Source organism: Staurois parvus, unplaced genomic scaffold (genome assembly GCF_062004578.1).
Source record: "Staurois parvus isolate SC_StPar_1 unplaced genomic scaffold, SC_StPar_1.0 ptg000354l, whole genome shotgun sequence".
Taxonomy (NCBI): Eukaryota; Metazoa; Chordata; class Amphibia; order Anura; family Ranidae; genus Staurois; species Staurois parvus.
Genome location: NW_028318150.1, coordinates 3,377,516 through 3,396,976, shown reverse-complemented (window position 1 = coordinate 3,396,976; position 19,461 = coordinate 3,377,516). Strand labels below are relative to the sequence as shown.

General features: G+C 41.1%; 1 protein-coding gene across 2 annotated transcripts in view; it reads right to left on the bottom strand.

Annotated features, from left to right (window-relative positions):
• EPB41L4A (erythrocyte membrane protein band 4.1 like 4A) overlaps window positions 1-19,461 on the bottom strand; it is a 350,398-nt gene that overhangs the window by 74,506 nt on the left and 256,431 nt on the right. For both annotated transcript variants that reach the window (XM_089684738.1, XM_089684739.1), the window contains 3 exons: window positions 5,266-5,357; window positions 1,778-1,855; window positions 823-944 (listed from right to left, as the gene is read on the bottom strand). In XM_089684738.1, coding sequence (XP_089540864.1) covers window positions 823-944; window positions 1,778-1,855; window positions 5,266-5,357 — 292 coding nt within the window. The remainder of the gene's footprint in view (window positions 1-822; window positions 945-1,777; window positions 1,856-5,265; window positions 5,358-19,461) is intronic.

Here is a 19,461-nt window from a genome sequence, read left to right as displayed (position 1 = left end):
AGCCAAATGCTTCAGAACTCATTGGACGCCGCTTCACAGTGCAGATGGACAATGACCCAAAGCATACTGCAAAAGCAACCAAAGAGTTTTTTAAGGGAAAGAAGTGGAATGTTATGCAATGGCCAAGTCAATCACCTGACCTGAATCCGATTGAGCATGCATTTCACTTGCTGAAGAAAAAACTGAAGGGAAAATGCCCCAAGAACAAGCAGGAACTGAAGACAGTTGCAGTAGAGGCCTGGTAGAGCATCACCAGGGATGAAACCCAGCGTCTGGTGATGTCTATGCATTCCAGACTTCAGGCTGTAATTGACTGCAAAGGATTTGCAACCAAGTATTAAAAAGTGAAAGTTTGATTTATGATTATTATTCTGTCCCATTACTTTTGGTCCCTTAACAAGTGGGAGGCACATATGCAAACTGTTGTAATTCCTACACCGTTCACCTGATTTGGATGTAAATACCCTCAAATTAAAGCTGACAGTCTGCAGTTAAAGCACATCTTCTTTGTTTCATTTCAAATCCATTGTGGTGGTGTATAGAGCCAAAAATATTAGAATTGTGTCGATGTCCCAATATTTATGGACCTGACTGTATCATGAGTTGTAGATATGGACATTTTTAGCAGGGGTTCCCGGAGACTGGAAAATATTTTAAGGGTTACTCTGTGTTGAAAAGGTTGAGAGATGTAGTGTTTCAATTTTTTTTTCTAACCCCTGTATATTTTTTAATATATATTTTTTTTTTGGAACAAGTCTCCTCAAAACCATTGTGAATTTACTATTATACAGGATGCAATGTAACATAAGGATGGCTTGGTACCTGGCTGCTGAGTAAGTGCTGATCTTTTGGGATAGGTTTTGCTTCGGTTCCTCTCTACTCTTTGGTCAGCCCTTGGAAGCTGGATGGAAAGATCTCTGCTCATTTGGGAAGCAGTCCTACCACTAAACAAAAGGTAAAAAAATTACAACATATTTTCAAAACATCTCAGCATATGATAAAACAAACTGATTAATAGTCTATATCCATTCTTTCTAACTCAATAAGAAAATAAGAGCATAAGTGTCATTGTTACTAGTAGCAACCAAACAGGTTTCACCTGGTATCATATGGAAAACTGCATCCTGACTGATCATGAAGGCAAACCACTCAACTTTTATTCCCATTTTCTCTCCTCTGCTTTAAATAAAGTAGCCCCATATTGAATAACTTTTAAGATTTCTGAACAGTTACTGAACAGGATGTTGAATTATGTGCCACACTATAACATAAAGTCAAGTGCTCCCATAGCCGGATTTAGTGCATGAACACTGATGCTCTGCATCACCACCACAATATTATGAATCCAATTACTAACTCAAATACAGTTCCTATTGTTTCTAAATGATACATAGAAACACAAATGTTAATGGTTTCTTTGTCACAATACTTAGCTAGCCTAAGCCTCCTTTTCACGCCCACTTCTCATCTCATAATGTGTCTATAATTATAATATAAACAATTCCTGGTCAGGCATGATCATCATAATTAGGTTAATGTGTTGTCCAAACTTAACACTGCATATGGCAAAGAGGTCTCTGAAAACATTTACATAATGCAGACGCATTTTTTGCTTGGCTGACTTCCCATGTGAGGTCAGACAATGAACTATGCGGAAGGGTACAGTGTGCACTGCATATGATATCACAATGAGTCACTGTCGGTGAACAAAGTCCAACCTATTATACAAGCACATGCTTTGATATGCCATGAATAAATGCTTGTTTATTTAACCCACCTGTACCTATGCCGGGATCCCAGAGAGCCAAGTTTAGTGAGCTTCCTTGATAAAGTACTTGTATCATTTTCTGGGATCCTTAAATGTGTAAGAAATATACATTATAATTACATTTATAAATCATTTACCAGCTTTCAAAAAAAAAACATTTTTAAGCATGCATGTATTGAGTATTAAAAGAGAGATATTTTAGTATAGTGTTCACAGAAAGGTTTCTTCACAGTGAGAGCTGTGAAAATGTGGAATAGACTCCCTCAAGAGTTGGTTCTGGTCAGCTCAGTGGATTGCTTCAAAAAAGGCCTGGATTGTTTCTTAGATACACAGAATATAACTGGATACTAACATTTATAGGTAAAGTTGATCCAGGGATTATCCGATTGCCTCTCAGGGGATCAGGAAGGATTTTTTTTCCCAGCAGGAGCAAATTGGATCATGCTTTGCTGGTTTTTTTTGCCTTCCTCTGGATCAACTGTGGGTGTATGATTATAACTTTTTTTTTTTATGGTTGAACTGCATGGACTTTTGTCTTTTTTCAGCCAGACTAACTATGTAACTATATAGTAAACTTGCAGCAGGTTTACAAAAAGCAAGCTAACACTAAGGCTGGCCATACACTATACAATTTTCTGTCCAATTTCTGCCCAATTTCCTTTAGATTTACCTTCAACTATGTAGTGCCTGCCTAATTGGATACAATTTAAAGTGTTGTTAGGTTTTACCTCCTATTATATGCTTTTTGGTAACTTTAAACCAAAAATCTCAAGAAAATTGTATAATGTATGGCCAGCCTAAGAAAAATGAATAGTGTAAAGCTTAACTCCAGAAGGGTATAAAAGATACACATGAATGCAGCATTGTATTCATTGATACTTTTGGTAAAATAATAATACAGCATATAAAACTGCCACTTTAGCCATTTTGTAGTTTAATGTTATTTAAAAAAATACCTTTCCATTTCAATCTAAAGCTGGTGTAATTTTTAAAACAGTCAAAAAATCAATGCAATGTGGCAACCTTGAGGTGTTCTGTACACAGATAGATAGATAGAAATGTAATTTCCTGCTTTTGTGATTGGCTCACCGATTTTTATTCAGCTATTTGTACTAGGATACAAGTAAAAGTTTTGCATACAATGCTATATGATTTGGCAAGGCGTGATGTGATAAAATGCAGCAAATGCATTTTAGCGCAGCCATATGCTGCGTTGCAGTGTGAATGGGACGCATAGGAAACAATTGTTTCCTGTGTGTCCCTGCAGTGACAGACGTTTTACAATACAGTAAAATGTCTGTTACTGCACATAATGTGAATTAGCCCTAAGAGTTACTTAACTACAGCAGAGATAGTGGGTCTCCTACCCTGCCAGAGAGGGCTGTGCTGTGGGGTAGATCTGTGTAATTTTCAGGACTGGATGGACAAAAATAAAAATCCTTTGGCAGAGCTCAGCTTTAACTGTGGTTCCCAACCCCACGATCTGATATTTCAGTTCCCCAAAATCCCTATGCAAATATTGACTTTCTTAGGGAAGCAATGACGATTAAAATCTTACGTGTTGATCTACTGAGTCATGTAGTAAAGTATCTCTGCTTGTCAAAAGAAATGCTAACCAATTCTCAAGAAAATCAAATGTTCATCTCTGGTATTATTATTGCATGTTTGTTACACCCCTCCACAAAGCCCAATTTGTTGGAGGTTCTACTATGCACCTCATTTGCTACTGCCTCCTATGCTGTGAGTTACGTCCTCTGCATGTGTTCCACTGTATAAAGGAGACCTAATGACATGCCCCCTCTCCCTACCTACATACCACCTGCTCTGCTGTGATTTGAGTCCTGTGTATGTGTTTTCCCTGTGTACAGGAGACTCTGCCCCTGAATATTGTCCCTCAGCTGTGAGCCTGAGTCTGCTGTATGTGCTGATCCCCCTCCCATTGATGGAGATGAACTAGCACTGTCAATCAGCACTATTTAGTTATATTTCTCCTGCAGAGCCGTGTGGTCGAGCAGCAGTTGGGGGGGGGGGGGGGCTGTCGACTATGCCAGCTCTGGACCACAGCAACTGTTAAACCAGGACACAGTGCTACAAGCACATATGTATGGTAGGATTTGGTATACCCACATTGAGAACTGTTAAGGCCAGGTTAAATTTACACCTTAGGCTAAGGTTTAATGTTATAATTAGGTGTTATGGGGCTAATATAATGTTAGGTTATGGATTAAGTTTAAGGGATTGGTTCACCTTTCATAACATGTTACACCCATACTCAGGGTGTAACAGGTAATATGTTACTGTAGCATCGGCCCCCATAACAGTCCCACACCCCGATCCCCCCTTGTGACAGCGAATGGGGATCTTCTCCTCCCATTCACTGTCACAATTTTAAAAAATGCAGCTGTCCGGGGCTCCGCTCGCCCGGCTGCATCATTCATTCATTTACAGAGTTCTGCAAATGTGAAAGTACAAGTACCGACAGCCTTTGCGACTGTCAGCTTGTAGCTCTCAATCAACTATGAACAATGAACCAGTAGTTCATTAAGTCTTCCTGTCAGTGTGAAACTGTCTGCTCGTGCCATGCCTGTAGGAGTTCTGCAAGGCACCCGCGATCTGCTGATTGCAGGTGCAATGCTTTCCACGCTCCTACAAAAAAGCATAGTAAATCAACATTTTTTACCTGCAAAAAATGTGTATTTATTATTTTAAAAAAAATAGTTTTCTTTTTTTTTTTTTTAAAGGAAGATTGGGTTAAGTGTTGAGAGAGAGGAGGTTAAGCGTAATTAAAAGGTTAAGGGAAGTTTTAAGGAGTGAAGGTGAGGGAAAGATATATGTATTGCTTAGGTTAGGATAAGGCTGGGGAACAATGAATGTTGGAAGACACTACTTTAACTTGTTCCAAAAGCCACACATCAAACAAGTTAACATATACATAGGCAATCTGTCAATTAAACCTTAAAGTGTTACTAAACCCAGGACCCTGCATTCGCTATATCTGGTCTCCCACATTAAACACAACATTGAAATGCATTTATTTTAGTAAATATAAACTAAATACCTTTTCTCATCAACAGTATATAGCAGTCTTGTGACTTCTATCAGTGTCCAGTCAAGCACTGGTTCAAGCTTGTAGAAGGACTTCTGACTTTCTGTTTGGACAATCCTGATTGGCCCTGTGCTGATCACATGCACTCTCCCAAAGAAAACAAAAACCTCTCTTGGAATAAACACTATACTGAGCATGTGCAGAGTGACTCCTAGAGCTCTGTACTATCAGAAGATGGACTGGGGACAGTAGAAGAAGGGGAGGATCAGAGAAGACAGGATCAAACAGCCTTTTTACACAATGTGGAGGATTAACTCCTTAGGTTCCACAGTGAGTATAACAAGCATGCTTTACTGCATATACAGAATGATTTTACTGTTGTGGGTTTAGAAACACTTTAAACACAACCCTGCGTAAACAAACACAAATACTTTTAGGCCTGACAACTCACCTGAAGAAGGTGTGGTGCTCCACACAACATTTCCAGAGATGTTTACAGGCAACTTTGTTGCGAGTTTCAAAAAAGAAAGAGGTTTCAGTGCACTGGAATATGAAGACAAAGAAACAATGAATTCCAGAACTTACAACTGGAATGACAATACCTGCATACCACTGACTTATCTGCCACTTTAGACAAAGTTTTAATAAAATTCCAGGGAAGTACGATGGGCATTTATTCCTCAAAAATAAGAAAAAACATAACCTCTGCCAAATTAAACACAGCATTTTTGTTGGCAGCTGCCCATGCATAAAGCTGACAATATGTGCAGGTGTTTGATAAATTAAACTGAAGAATGTGCACTCTGATCCTTTCCACTCAGAGGACTTCATATTATACAACTGCCCAAAAGCCACACATAATGGTGACCGGAACAAATAAAGAGGGCAGATCTCCCAGATGGGCGGCCTGCAGCAAAAAAATCTTACCAACTCCATCTAAGACTAAAAAAACTATTTTAGTTAGTTAGAGAAACACATTAGGTATAGTAAACCAATGTTATGGAGTTGATTTACTAAAGGTGTAGAGCTTGTTCTTTTTGCAAAGTGACTTTAACTTTGCAAAGTGAAGTTTCACTCAGTCCAATAAATGCAGAGGAACTAGGTGAAAATTCAATTTGCATTGAATGACCATGATTATAGCTTCACCCCATTCACGAAGCTAAGTACAATAATTCAGCTGTGCTAATTTCAATCAGCCAATCATGTCCAAGCACAAATTTTTTTTTTCCTTGTATATGGTTGGGTATTCTTTGCAAAGTGAATTTTCACTTATATCAACATGTGACCTCAAGTTTTTAATGTCTTTAAGTGCCAAGGATAGTAAATTAGTTCATTATCATTACTGTTTCCTGTGGCTTAACTAAAAAAAAATTAGTTCAAAGCTCCTTACTTCCTGCAGCGCCTGTATTTTTGCTCCCCATAGTTATCAAATAAATGTAATTCCAGCCAAAACATTTCCCTTACTGCCGTCTCGGTTTTTGCCAAGACTCAGTCAACAATCAATCAAAATCTGACAGATGTTCTTTCCTCGCTCTACTAAAATTGTAGTAAAGGAGAGTTTTTTTCTTGTGTCCTGTCCAGATCTATCTCCTGTTCCCACTCTATAAATTCCTCTAGTTTACTCATCAAGGATTATACAAGGAATCTTGATATATACTGTATATATAAATACATGCACCTATACATTCTACATATATGGTAGATAGCTAAGAGCCTTGTAATCAAACTACACCTAAATTATTCTTTAGCAGCATCATATTGTTCAAAATGATACTGTTCCTATCACAAAGAAATATTGTGATCATTCACTTTAGATAACTCCAGAAGTTTTCTGACGCTGCAGAAAGTTTTTAAGGAACACTGTGCTTAGGGCCCTTACCTTATATTTTTCTTAAAATTGTACATTTTCTCAGTTTAAAAAGTTGATATGTTTTCTATTTTCTATTTCAATAAAATATGGGTTTATGAGATTTGAAAATCATTGCATTCTGTTTTATGTAGATTTTACATGTCGTCCCATCTTTTTTGAAATTGGGGTTGTATTTGGCCATAGATTAACCTGTTGATTACTTCAGACTTTCATATAAACAACATGACACCCATATGTATTATATGAGTGAAAAGCCGGCCATACATGGATTGAAATTCGGGCTGGTTTACCAGGGACCAGCCAAATTTGGATCCATGTGTGGGTAGGGAAGTTGTAAAGAAGTTGGTATACCGATCAACTTCTGTACAACTGCCCTGCTGAATTTCCCCCACTCGATCAGCACTGCAGGCTATAGCTTGCAACGATGATCATTGTATTCTGACAGCGGTGAAGTCTCTCTGCTGTCAGAATACAATAGCAGGGAGGTTTCCCCCATTCACATCCAGTGTGTGGATGGGGGAATCATGTCAGTTTTTTTTAATTAAACCAATTGGTTGCTCTGGCCTCATCTATGGGCTGCTTAAGCCTGCAGTACAAAGTAGCCAAGTATCTCAAATGAAACCTGCTACCCAAACATTTGAATGCTGCTATTTCTCCCAAGTCAGAGTGGGACAAGCAGTTATTATTTGATAGATAAATATCGGAGGATAGACAAAGTATGGTTCGGTATAGATAACAATGAAGATGCCGTACATTAGTCTATGTCATACTGTTACAGAAATGTACAAAATCAATGGGACCTCAATGATTTACCGGGCTGGCAGTACTGTTTAAAAGGGAATGTGTTTGGTGGTAGCATGAGTAGAATGGGTGACAGTAGATATCTACCTTAGGGCACCAAAATGGTCATGCAAAATGGTCTGACACATATGTATTCATTATTTTATGTTGTATATAGCTACCCTATTACTAATATTTGTTTGTGAATTTAATTAGTCTATCACGCAAAGTACTCTTTAATTTCAGGCTTACTCATGTTTTGAGTAAGCACCTACAAAACAACTTTTATGGCTTTTCTTATTTTTAGTATTTTCAAGATGTTTTCTCCAGTGTAATGTACTTTAATCATAGATGATTACACTGCCTATATTTAAATCTGCTCATTAGCAGAAGCTGAGTTGTGTAGCATTATTTTTGTGTTTTAATTTTTGGAAGAGGAGAGTAGTGCACTGGCCTCCTTTATGCAATTAAATAAAACAAATCTTTAATTAGAGGAAATTACACTTTCATCAAAAGGACTTCATCCCAAAATATGTTGTGCATAGATTGCCTGAGTAATTAACAAATATTTCTCGCAGTGCTTTGAATTTATGACTAACAGCTAGTACCAAACACCTAAATCCCACATGAAAATGTGTTACGTTGATTATTTTATTCAAGTGCTTATTTATGTGTTTTTGAAGATAAAACCCTTAAAAAGGCTGAGAAAAACAAGCAGCAAAGTTAAAGGGAAACTTTTATTTCATAGTTTGTAAAATGTAGCAGGGTATTTCAAAGTACAATGTAGTATTCATAGGAGTAGCTAATCCTGCTCCATGCTTTTGTTACAGGGTGACAGAGTTCTCAATCCTAAATTGGGCTGAGGCAGCACCATCCTATCAATAAGCACATCAAAACTTCTGTCCAAGAAGGATTTTAATGTGCAAAACCCAGCTCAAAGATTAAAAGAGAAGTATGGGTTTGGTTTTTTTTCCCAAATTATAGTTACCTAGGTGGATGCTGCATATGTACCCCGCCAGCTCTAAGGGTGAGAACTCAGCATTTATCTGACCACTGATCACTGAGTTCTTATCGCCGCTGTGAACAGTGAGTGGTGACTGTCAGTCACCACTCTCTGCTCTGCCCCCCCCAGTACTCAATGGAGCGCTGGGCTGTGGAGGGGGAGGGAGCGGCTGGCTCAAGCTCTCAGCAGTTCACTGAGAGCCTGAGCCAGGTGTTGCTTCAGACTCTGGGGTGGAGGGCTGACTAAAGTCAGGATCTTTCCCCAACCTGGACCAGCTCAGTTACGTCAGCCAACAGTGAGCTTCAGCCCACTGTCAGCTGAAAACGGATCACAGGTGTGCAGAACGAACTGCACTCCTGTGATCCACATGAGAAGTACACCCAAAAGAGCTTTGGCTGTACTTGTCCTTTAACTGAAGCTTGACAGAACAATGAACCTATGCTCCCTTCAAACAAAAAAGTAGAATGCACTGAGGTAAAAAACTGCTTGACTTTAAAACCACTTTAATGTTATCAGGATATCCTGTTCAGACCTGAAATTATAAAGACACTATACAACAGGCATGTCCAAAGTCCGGCCCGCGGGCCATTTACGGCCCGGGGGTCGGTTTAATACGGCCCTCCAACAGCCCTCCCTGCTCTGTGTAATGTGGCCCTCCCTTCTATGGCAGACAGTCTTCTGCTTGAGAGCAGAGGGCAGTGCATATGCCTGACTGCGGCACGTTCTCCCTGGTCTGTGTAAATGCGGCTGTCGCACGGCCCTCCCTTCTGTGGCAGACAGTCTTCTGCTTGAGAGCAGTGCACATGCGTGACTGCGCCGCGCTGGGAGCGATAGAGGGCGGTGACGTCAGGGCCGGGCTTGCAGCGTGAAGTGTGTTTCTCTTCCCCTCCCGGCTGCCGAGCAGACTCCAGCTCCAGCTACCTTTTTCACCCTTCACATTAGTGCAGGTAAGTGTTTTTTAAATTTATTTTCAATACATTCTGAAAACTCAGCTGTCAGTTGATCTTAATGTTATGAAATGAAAAGTATGTCGTTTGCAATTAACTTGGCATAAAATAATTTATTTGCATTTAATTGTAATGGTTCAAAGAATGTTCGGAAAAATGTTCGGCCCTCCACCATGTTCACTTCATCCAATCTGGCCCTCTTTGAAAAAAGTTTGGACACCCCTGCCATACAAGTATAATACAAGTACAGTTTAAAGTGGCATTAAATCCTAAGTTTAAACCTTTCCCTACAAGTAAGTTTATAATAAGTCTTACATGTAGGTACTGTGAATAGCTCCTAAACTTGTAAATATTCACATGAAAATAGTAAATATTCACATTGACACCAGTTGAAGATGTGTGTGCTGTGATTGCAGAGCACCATGCCACGATGGTGACTCCCATGCACAGGAGTGACATCTTGAGGTCTGGGCATTCAAATGGTCGGCAAGCACGAACCCACCTGGCAAAGAAGGATTTGCCGGGAGCTGTGACAAATCAAAACTAAAGGGCTCTGTTTGAAAGATAAGTCTGTCATAATGTGCTAGTATGTGGTGCATACTAGCATAATATGGCATAACTCTGCAGGAGGCCCATTTTAAAAATATGATATGAGCCATCCTTTATTAAAGCTTTCCTGATGAAAAACCTCTAAGTGCATCAATTATGTTAATTTTAGTAATTTCAGTCAAAATCTTTTCTTTGTCATAATTTGCCCACCTGCATTTGCTTTGAACAATAGTCTGATTTCAGAGTTAGCTTTAAACTAATAAATGTTTGCACCTGGCTGCAGTAGCTCAGGCTTTCATGTAAAGCAGTAGGAACTCTTACTTTTGGCATCAAACGTATTAGACTTACATGCATACTGTTTAGACTTGTGAACTGCTATTAAACCAGTCTAATCATTAAATCTGACCTTTTTGTAAAATCTCTTAAACACTCTTATGGCGTGTGTGCCAAACCCTATGCCAAGTCAACAAATGTTGGCTGAAGTGCAGCACAAAATTAAACAAAATAAGCTAAATACATTTGGATATTATAATTTTATAATTAATGTAGAATATGACACTTTTACTAAATTATGAGAAACACTTCTCCTTTAGCAACAACACAGTGATGGCAAGTCTCTAACTACTGCCTGCAAAATCTATAGACATGAGATCACCCAAAAGCGAAAGTTCCACTTTTCCATCTCCTTCCCATATTTGAAATGGTTTTTTTTTAGGAGAGAGGAGCGGGTACCTGATTTTGACAAGTACCCAATCCGACTTCCATGCTGACCACCCCCCTCCTTCCCCCGCAGCCTCTTGGGACATGTCACAGGTCCCAGGTACTGAGGGACCATTCACGGGGTGCAGCATGGCTCGTGCATGCACAGTGGGCAGCTGGCTGTGAAGCTGCAATAAGTCACTGTCAGCTGCCCACAGTTAAGATGCTGGTGCCTGGACCCGAACACCGGCAAAGAGCCGGCTCAGGTGAGGACATCACTGGATCCTGGGACAGGTAAGTGTGTGCTTTTTAAAAGTCAGTGGCTACAGTATGTGTAGCTGCTGACTTTTACATTTTTGTTTACAAGGTGAAGAGCCTCTTTAAGGATCAATGAGAAGAATAGGGCCCATAATTACCGGAAGTCTGCAACAGCTGGTGCTCACAATGCCAAGATCTCAGTGACAAAAGCTATGGATCCTTAATTTTTTTAGGGGCAACAAACTGTTAAAAATGTCCTTATTTTTCCCTATGTCTTTTCTTATATATGAAATCTGAAAAATCAATGTAAAAGAACATTAACTTTTCATAAAATTATTATTTTTTTGTACAAAACTGTGTGGATGGAAATTTTGTGGACATGGGAGGAGAAAATTAAAATGACCCAAGGTGTTGCATGAAGCTGCATGCAGTAGGAATTGTGCAGTGAGTGCTCCGCTTATCACATACACTCTCATGCATCTTATAGTTGCCTGCTGCACTTCATCCTGCTATTTATCACAGGCCACTGTTTTCTTACCCTTCACATCATTAAAGAAGGTAAGATTCAAGAAGGTAAGCTGCCTTCTCACACACCTACAAATCCGCATCGGATACAGCAAATATTCTTGATGCCAAATCTACTTGCCAGAAGACACAAACCTCCAAAATCTAGGTTAAGATATCCTTCATCCAAAAAGATCTTCATAAGCTTCAACACAGAGTGGCAGAATCTGAAATTTGCCTGAGCCACATGGAGGAGCAACTCTGGTCATTACAAAGGGCATTTAGACAAATGCGTCAGCAACTACAAACTGTTGAGCAGAAATAGAATGACATCAAGAACAAAATGCGCTATGGCAATCCTCAATTCATTGGCCTGCCTGAGAGGACTGAAGGATTGGGTCTGGTGAAGTTCCTTGATTTCCTCATGTATACCCATATGATAATTTTTTCCCCTCTGTGCACATGGCCTCCAATCCCCCACCTCCCGTGGACCCATTGCACACTTTTATCATGAAAATGCTCAATTGGAAGTGCAGAGATTTGATCCTTGTGAAAGACCCTGAGGGATTATTGTTGAAGAGGAACAGAAAATGGCAGCTGAATTTCAGTGGAGACTGTAGGAAGCTCTGGCCCGGTATGATGGCCCTGTCTCAGCAGAGGGCAAGCTGAACTGGAAGGATTTGATTCGAATAGAACTGGGAATAAGGCCCTCAAAGAGGTTTAGGTTCTCTGGAGAGAATTACTTCCAACCACAGAGCATCGAATTTGTGATCAGTTTGCATTGCAGATGCAGTTCCTGGGAGAGAGACCCCAGGATGAATGGATGTCAGAATTAGAAAAGTTGGCCCAGAAGGAGACATGGCTGGACAAAGTGTATCAGACCTTACAATAGTATGCTGTACAGGAGTACCTGTTACTGGCTGATGACGATCCTTCAGAGGGTGAGGATTATGGTGGCCTTTATCTTTTGTGGGAAGCCTATGAGGACATTAAAGAATTTGGGAGTGCTGAAGTGTTTCGCTACTGGGACATCCGGGACAATCGAGAGTATCTGCTGGAGGCAACGGAGCAGGAACCTGAACTGACACATATCTGTATCTTGAGTCTGTGTGTTTCGAGGAGACATGGACTTGAATATGAAGTATATCTACTCCAGAAGGTCCCTCAGGCATACACCTTCCAAATAATAGAGCCCTTGTCAAATATCAGGGCCCATAATCAGTAGGCAAGAGGCTAGCCTGTAATCCCCTCCAAAAGACCCTGTCCCAGTTAGGTCTGTCACAATCCTGATATTTACAAGGGAGAAACTGAATATTCCAATTCACAATGCTAAGATAGCAGTGCTCCAAAACGTTTCTGCAAAAATTCAGCTTCAGCAGACAAAGTTTTTAGAAGCTAAGTGATAGGTGCAAATGTTTGACATTACATACATGATGTACCCTGCCTATCTTCAGATACTGGGTAGGGATCATACACATTTCTTCAAAACCCCTTCAGATGTGATTCAAAAGATTTAACAATAGAGATCCAAAACCTGTCTAAGGTGATGACGGTTAAAAATTTACCTGTAAGTACTATTGTGCTTCTTTTATATGTCTACCTACCTCCCATTTACCATGGAAAAACATATTATTGTTGAGGCTCTTTACTCCCCTGTATACCCTCCCCCCTCTCAACTAACTCTAATCCATTTTGCTTTCAATCCTTCAAGTGTGTGACTTAGCCCTCTCTAAATTACACTGGCGATAGATGGATTTCTGCTGAACCAGCTGAATTGCGATCTATCTATGGGCAGGTTGGTTGTACTGAAGTTGGTCGGTAGATACAACCAGCCTATCAGGTGTTTTCATGCAAACACTGCTGGCAGCTATAGCCTCCAGCAGTAATCATTGTATTCTGACAGCGGGAGCATTTTTCTTTCCTTCAAACCATGCTTGAAGGATAGAAATTTGCATAAACTATGGCTTGCATTAAACCTGACTCCCTCTCACAGGTTTACCCCTCTCTGGTACAATAAACAACTTTTATGAGCTTCTCACAGTCCCAGAACCATAACTGTGGATTGCTCAGGATATCCACTACAGTCATGGCCAAAAATATTGGCACCCCTGCATTTCTGCAATTGTTGCATCTACAAATGCTTAGGCATTCTCATTCTAAGGAATGCCAATATTTTTGGCCATGACTGTACGTATATCACATACTGAATGATGATGCGATTAAATCCTTTCATCAATTAAAGGAAGAATTTGTTCTCCCTACTTATATGCTGATTTGTTATCTTTAGTTACAGCATGCAGTCAGACCATAATATGCAACTGGTTGTAGAAACCTTTCTACCATTCTTGTGAAGAAATATATTTGTAGTTTCACATGAAATAAACTGATCTTTACCATTTGTCAGTTGCTTCCTATACCTAAGGCTGTAGCTACAGCACGACTGCCTAAACAGCTGAGAAGGAGACTTGGGAGAGTTAACAGAGGAAAAGTGGGCTGAAGCCCCTAGAAGCCCCTAAAAAACCATCGCTCCCAAGATGCTTGACAAGCAACACAATTATACATCTTACATGCATCACACCTGATGCCTGTTAAAACCCTCTAAATCTATTTCTATCAAAGTCTTTTATGTCCAAAATAAAATAATGTGCAGAGAACCCTCTTCCATTTGTTACTAACGTGCCCAGCCATTCATGGATGTCAGATAATTCAATTTGTACATGCCAAAATGGGCTAATTGTCTACATGAGACTCTATTTAAACCTTGTAAATAAATTGTAAACATTTGGCTCCAGGTCGCATTATCCTCTAAAGAGTGGGCAACCCAATGGCTAATTGGCTAGCAGCATCACTTGGCAGCACTTGGTTTGAATCCCAACCACAGCACTACCTGCATGGAGTTTGCATTCTCTTCCTGTACCCGCTGGATTCCTTCCACAAAGACATGCTGGTAGGTTAACTGGCTCCTGACTAAATTGGTCTGAGTATATGTGTGTATGGATGTGAGTCTGGGACCTTAGCTTGTAAATTCCTTGAGGGCAGGGACTGATGTAAATGTACGATGTAAAGCACTGCCTAAATTGTCAGTGCTATAGAACTACAGTACTTGTAATAAATAAATAAGAGTCCTGATTAATACTACCCTAAACAAATACTACCCTTCCTCTCAAAAAGGAGATGTCCCTCCAAGCTTCAGAAAATATGGGCCAGACAGTTATCGCAGTTGAATACCTGCACCACGTTGGATGATGTGCTACTAAATACATGACCCTCTCCCATCTCAATTTGCCTATCAATTGAAATAAGTTATTCTTAGTATCTTTATGTGTTTTATACCCAGTCCCATTGTAAAGGCCATACATTAAGCAATTTTCTTTCCTGAAACCACGGGTTGCAGTCAAGAAAATTGCTTAATTTCCCCATCAACACATTCAGTGTTTATGGGGAGAATCCCTCCCACTGAGCTTTTGTATTTTGACAGCGGGATGTTTCCCAGCTGTCAGAATACAATGATCATAGCCTAATGAAAGAAAAACAGTCCATCAAGCCATCAACTTCAGTACAACCAGCCTGCCAATACATGGACTGAAATTAATCTGGTTCCTGCTAAACCGCCCAAATTTCCATCCAACTTATGGCTGGCTTAAGGCTATTTTGTAAACATTTATTGAAATGCTACTATGAAGCAGTTGCACTATAAGAAAAGAGGCACTGGAGGTATATGCTCTTTTTTTTTTGCTATTACTTCGCTTATGATGTGTTGATAACATTACGGATGCTGGCAAATAATCATTCATGCTGCTAAGGTTTACTGAACCATGGACTTACACACCCCTCGATTTTCAATGCTTTTTATACTCTATCGTATTGTGCATTCATGCATTTACTGTATATTAGAATGCTATGTAATTAGTCTATATTATTCATTTTGCATTATAGTGTATTTTCCTCCCCATTTTTTATTTCTGTACTCCTTTATATTCCCCCTATTTAATTAATAAACACATTGAACATGAAAAAAATTAAACCATGATGAAAGCATAGGATCAAATGAAGCCCTGATGCTCCAGCAATCTAAACAGGTGTGTTGATGGATAGATCTTAGATAATACCCACAGATCTGACTGCACTGTGATGTGTACTGCCCTCTGATGGCAGCTTTTCAAATGTGGATATCGCTGTAGCAATTGCAGAGTATAGCTAAGCACTTCATTGTATACTAAATGGGGCAATCTTTTCTAGGAAACCTCATATGAATTCATGTATAGTATATTTAGGATGGGAAAACAAGTGCTAGCAGCATGGCGTTTTATTCTACAAGTAAAATGATGCAGTACATCAACTGAAAATTACTCATGTGCCTAAGCCCCAGTATGACAGTAGGAAGCCACAAAACCCATTACTATAAATTATAAAGTACACGTGAACTGTAAGCAATTATTATTAACGCAGTGCAGTTAGTGAAATAAAATGATGTTGTATGAAATCGTAGCTGAAATAATATAAGGTAACATTGCAGCAACAAGCTCTTAACAATGCTGTATCAATCAGCTGCATAATAACTAACATGGAGGGGATGATAAGGAGAATGTGAATGGAAATTAATTTGAGAAAATGAGTTTGAGTTAGCAGACGGCAACGCAGAAAGATCGCTGAGGTTAAATATTAATAGTGCATATTAAAACCATGTCTATTCAATGCACTAGCCAAGATAAATTGTCAATTTGGTTTCTTGTTGGCTGCATAGTACATATATAGTATTCTTTTGCCAGGAAACAAATCACTATTCATATTCACTGTAACAAATAAAAGAGAATTGCACATACAAATCACATTTTATTTTATATAAAGTCTACAGTGTCTCAAATGACGTTTTAGCTACAGAGCCGTTCTTAAATAATAAAGGAAAGTATCAGAATTTCACTGATACTGAGAATGGAAAGTTGATTGGTTGCTATCTACATTTAGTACATAGATGTACAACACATCAAAGTGTGCCTGCCAAGCTTGACCCTCTTTCTCCCACCTAACTTTGGTGAGAATACCAATTATATCAAAAACAAATACCAAGTCTCAGAACGCAGTGACAATCTTGACCTTTATAGGCAAAGTCAGTATTTACATAATAATTCAGCTATCTATATGTTTTGGATCTTTTGATTGTTTTCATTTTTTTTAAAAAACACAACCTTACTGTATGTATTTTCTTATTCTCAACTGGAAATAGCTAGGTTTTTTACAGGTCCACTTTAAAATGGCTTTAAAACTTTGCATATATCCACTTAAAGTGGTTCTAAAGCCTCAAGGTTATTTACCTTAATACATTCTATGCATTAAGGTAACAAACCTTCTGTGTAAAAAAATCCCCGCCCCCCCCCCCCCGAGCCCCCATACTTATCTGAGCCACATCGCAATCCAGCGCTGTGCATGAGAGCTGCGGCTCTCCTGGCTTTGTCCCTCCTCACTGGGCAGATCAATAGCAGCAGGAGTCATTGTCAATCAATTCCAGTGACGAGGGAGCGAAGGCGGGGCGGGATCTCGCTGTTTGGGTCAATGAACGCAGCAGTGGGATTCAGGAGCAAGGCTGCACAAGTCTCCCTATGGGAATAAGCTTTCTATCGGCGGGCACCAGCAAGTGGGGAGAAGCCAGGAGCGCCGGCAGGAGACCCAAGATTCTATTGCACAGAGCAGGTAAGTATAGACATTAATTGTTATGTTCATTATCCTTTACACCCACTTTATTATTATTATTATTATACAGTATTTATATAGCGCCAACAGTTCGCTCAGCGCTGTACATTACAATGGGAGAACACATGAGACAGTACAATAACAATACAATGTGATACGTGAGGGTTTAGAGGGCCCTGCTCCTTGGAGCTTACAATCTAGGAGGGAGGGGATAGTGGTACGGGAGGAAAAGCTGTGGGGGATGGAGTGGTAGGAAGAGTGGAGGAGATCGGCAATTAGCAGGGGGTGGGGTAGTCTTCCCTGAAGAGATGGGTTTTCAGGGTGCGCCTAAAGGAGAGGAGAGTAGGTGATAGTCTGATGGATTGGGGTAGGGAGTTCCAGAGGATGGGTGATGCCCTGGAGAAGTCCTGGAGGCAGGCATGGGAGGAGGAGACCAGGGAACTAGAGAGAAGGAGTCTTTTGAGGAGCAGAGAGTGAGCTTTGAGTGGCATTTGGATATTAGGTCGGTGATGTAGTTTGGGGCAGAATTATGGACAGCTTTGAACTTCAGTGTTAGCATTTTGAATTTGATCCTTTGGGCAATCAGAAGCCAGTGGAGGGATTGGCAGAGGGGGGTGGCAGAAATAGAGCGGTTGGTAAGGTGGATGAGTCTGGCCGCCGTATTCAGGATCGACTGAAGTGGGGATAGACTGTGGTGAGGCAGGCCAGTGAGGAGGGAGTTGGTGTAATCAAGTCGTGATATGATGAGGGAGTGAATGAGTTGCTTAGTGGTTTCTGGGGTTAGGAATGGGCGTATTTTGGCGATGTTGCGGAGGTGGAGTCTGAATGAGTTTGGTAGCGATTGGACTTGGGGCTGGAAGGGTAGATTGGAGTCTAGAATGACACCAAGTACTCTGGCTTGCGGGGTGGGCCTGACGGTGGCATTGTTGGACGTGATGGAGAAGTCAGTGGGGGGGGGGGTGCGCGGGCTGGGGGGAAAACTAGGAGCTCGGTTTTAGAGAGGTTCAGTTTAAGGAAGTGGAGAGACATCCAATCTGATATGTCGTTCAGTAGGCTAGTGATTCGGGCGGAGACTGAAGGAGTGAGGCGAGGGGTCGAGAGATAGATTTGCGTGTTGTCGGCATAGAGGTGGTAGTTGAAGCCATGAGAGTCTATCAGTTGGCCAAGGGAGGAGGTGTAGATGGAGAAGAGAAGGGGCACGAGGACAGAGCCTTGAGGGACCCCAACAGAGAGGGGGAGTGAGGGGGAGGTGGTAGCGTTATAGGTAACGCTGAAGGAGCGTTGTGATAGGTAGGACGAGAGCCAGGAGAGAGCAGAGTCTCTGAGGCCAAGGGAGTGTAGTATTTTGAGGAGGAGGGGGTGGTTGACTGTGTCGAAAGCCGCGGAGAGGTCGAGGAGTAGGAGCACTGAATAGTGGCCATTAGCTTTGGCGGTTAGCAGGTCGTTGGTCAGTTGGAGTAAGGCAGTTTCGGTGGAGTGTAGGGGACGGAAGCCGGACTGTAGGGGGTCGAGGAGGTTGTTGTCGTTGAGGTGGGAGCTTAGGCAATTATAGACTAAACGGTCAAGGAGTTTGAATGTGAATGGCAGAAGGTTGTTCGGGTCGGTGGGGTCCAGTGAGGGCTTTTTAAGTATGGGAGTGATGTGCACGTGCTTCAGAGGGGAGGGGAATGCGCCAGAAGAGAGGGAGAGATTAAAGATGTGGGTGAGGGAGCGTAGGATGGAGCAGGAGGGAGATTGTAGGAGTTGTGAGGGGACAGGGTCGAGGAGGCAGGTGGTGAAGTGGGCTTCAGAGAAGACCTTAGTGACCTCCTCAGTGGTAGTAAGGTCGAAGGAGTGGAGTGTTGAGGGGGCTTCAGTGTGAGGAATGTTAGGTGGGGTGGAGGTCTGAACAGTGGTGAGGCCAAGGGAGAGGGGTGTTGAGGGGGTTGCTGTGTGAGAGGAGATAGGTGGGGTGGAAGTCTGGGCAGCGGCGATGTCCCTGCGAATTGTGTCAATCTTGTTTTTGAAGTGATTGGCAATCTCGAGGGCGGTAAGTGGGGTACTGGGTGGAGGTGGGGGCGGAGAGAGTAGAGAGTTGAAAGTAGAGAAGAGCCAGCGAGGATTGGAGGAGACTTTAAGTGACTAACCTAGGGTGATATACAGAAATAAAACAAATTCTTCTACATAGGTTTTACCTGTTTACCTGCAGCTCTCTCCCTTATCCGTTCAAAGTACACAGATCAAAGGCTATTTGTTTGTAGTAGAAGGCAGGGGGTGGGGATCTGACATCAACTACTGCATAGCTTGAGAACAGAGCTTCAATATAATCTGAGAGCTGAGTGGAGAGAATGGACACCCTCCCTACACAGA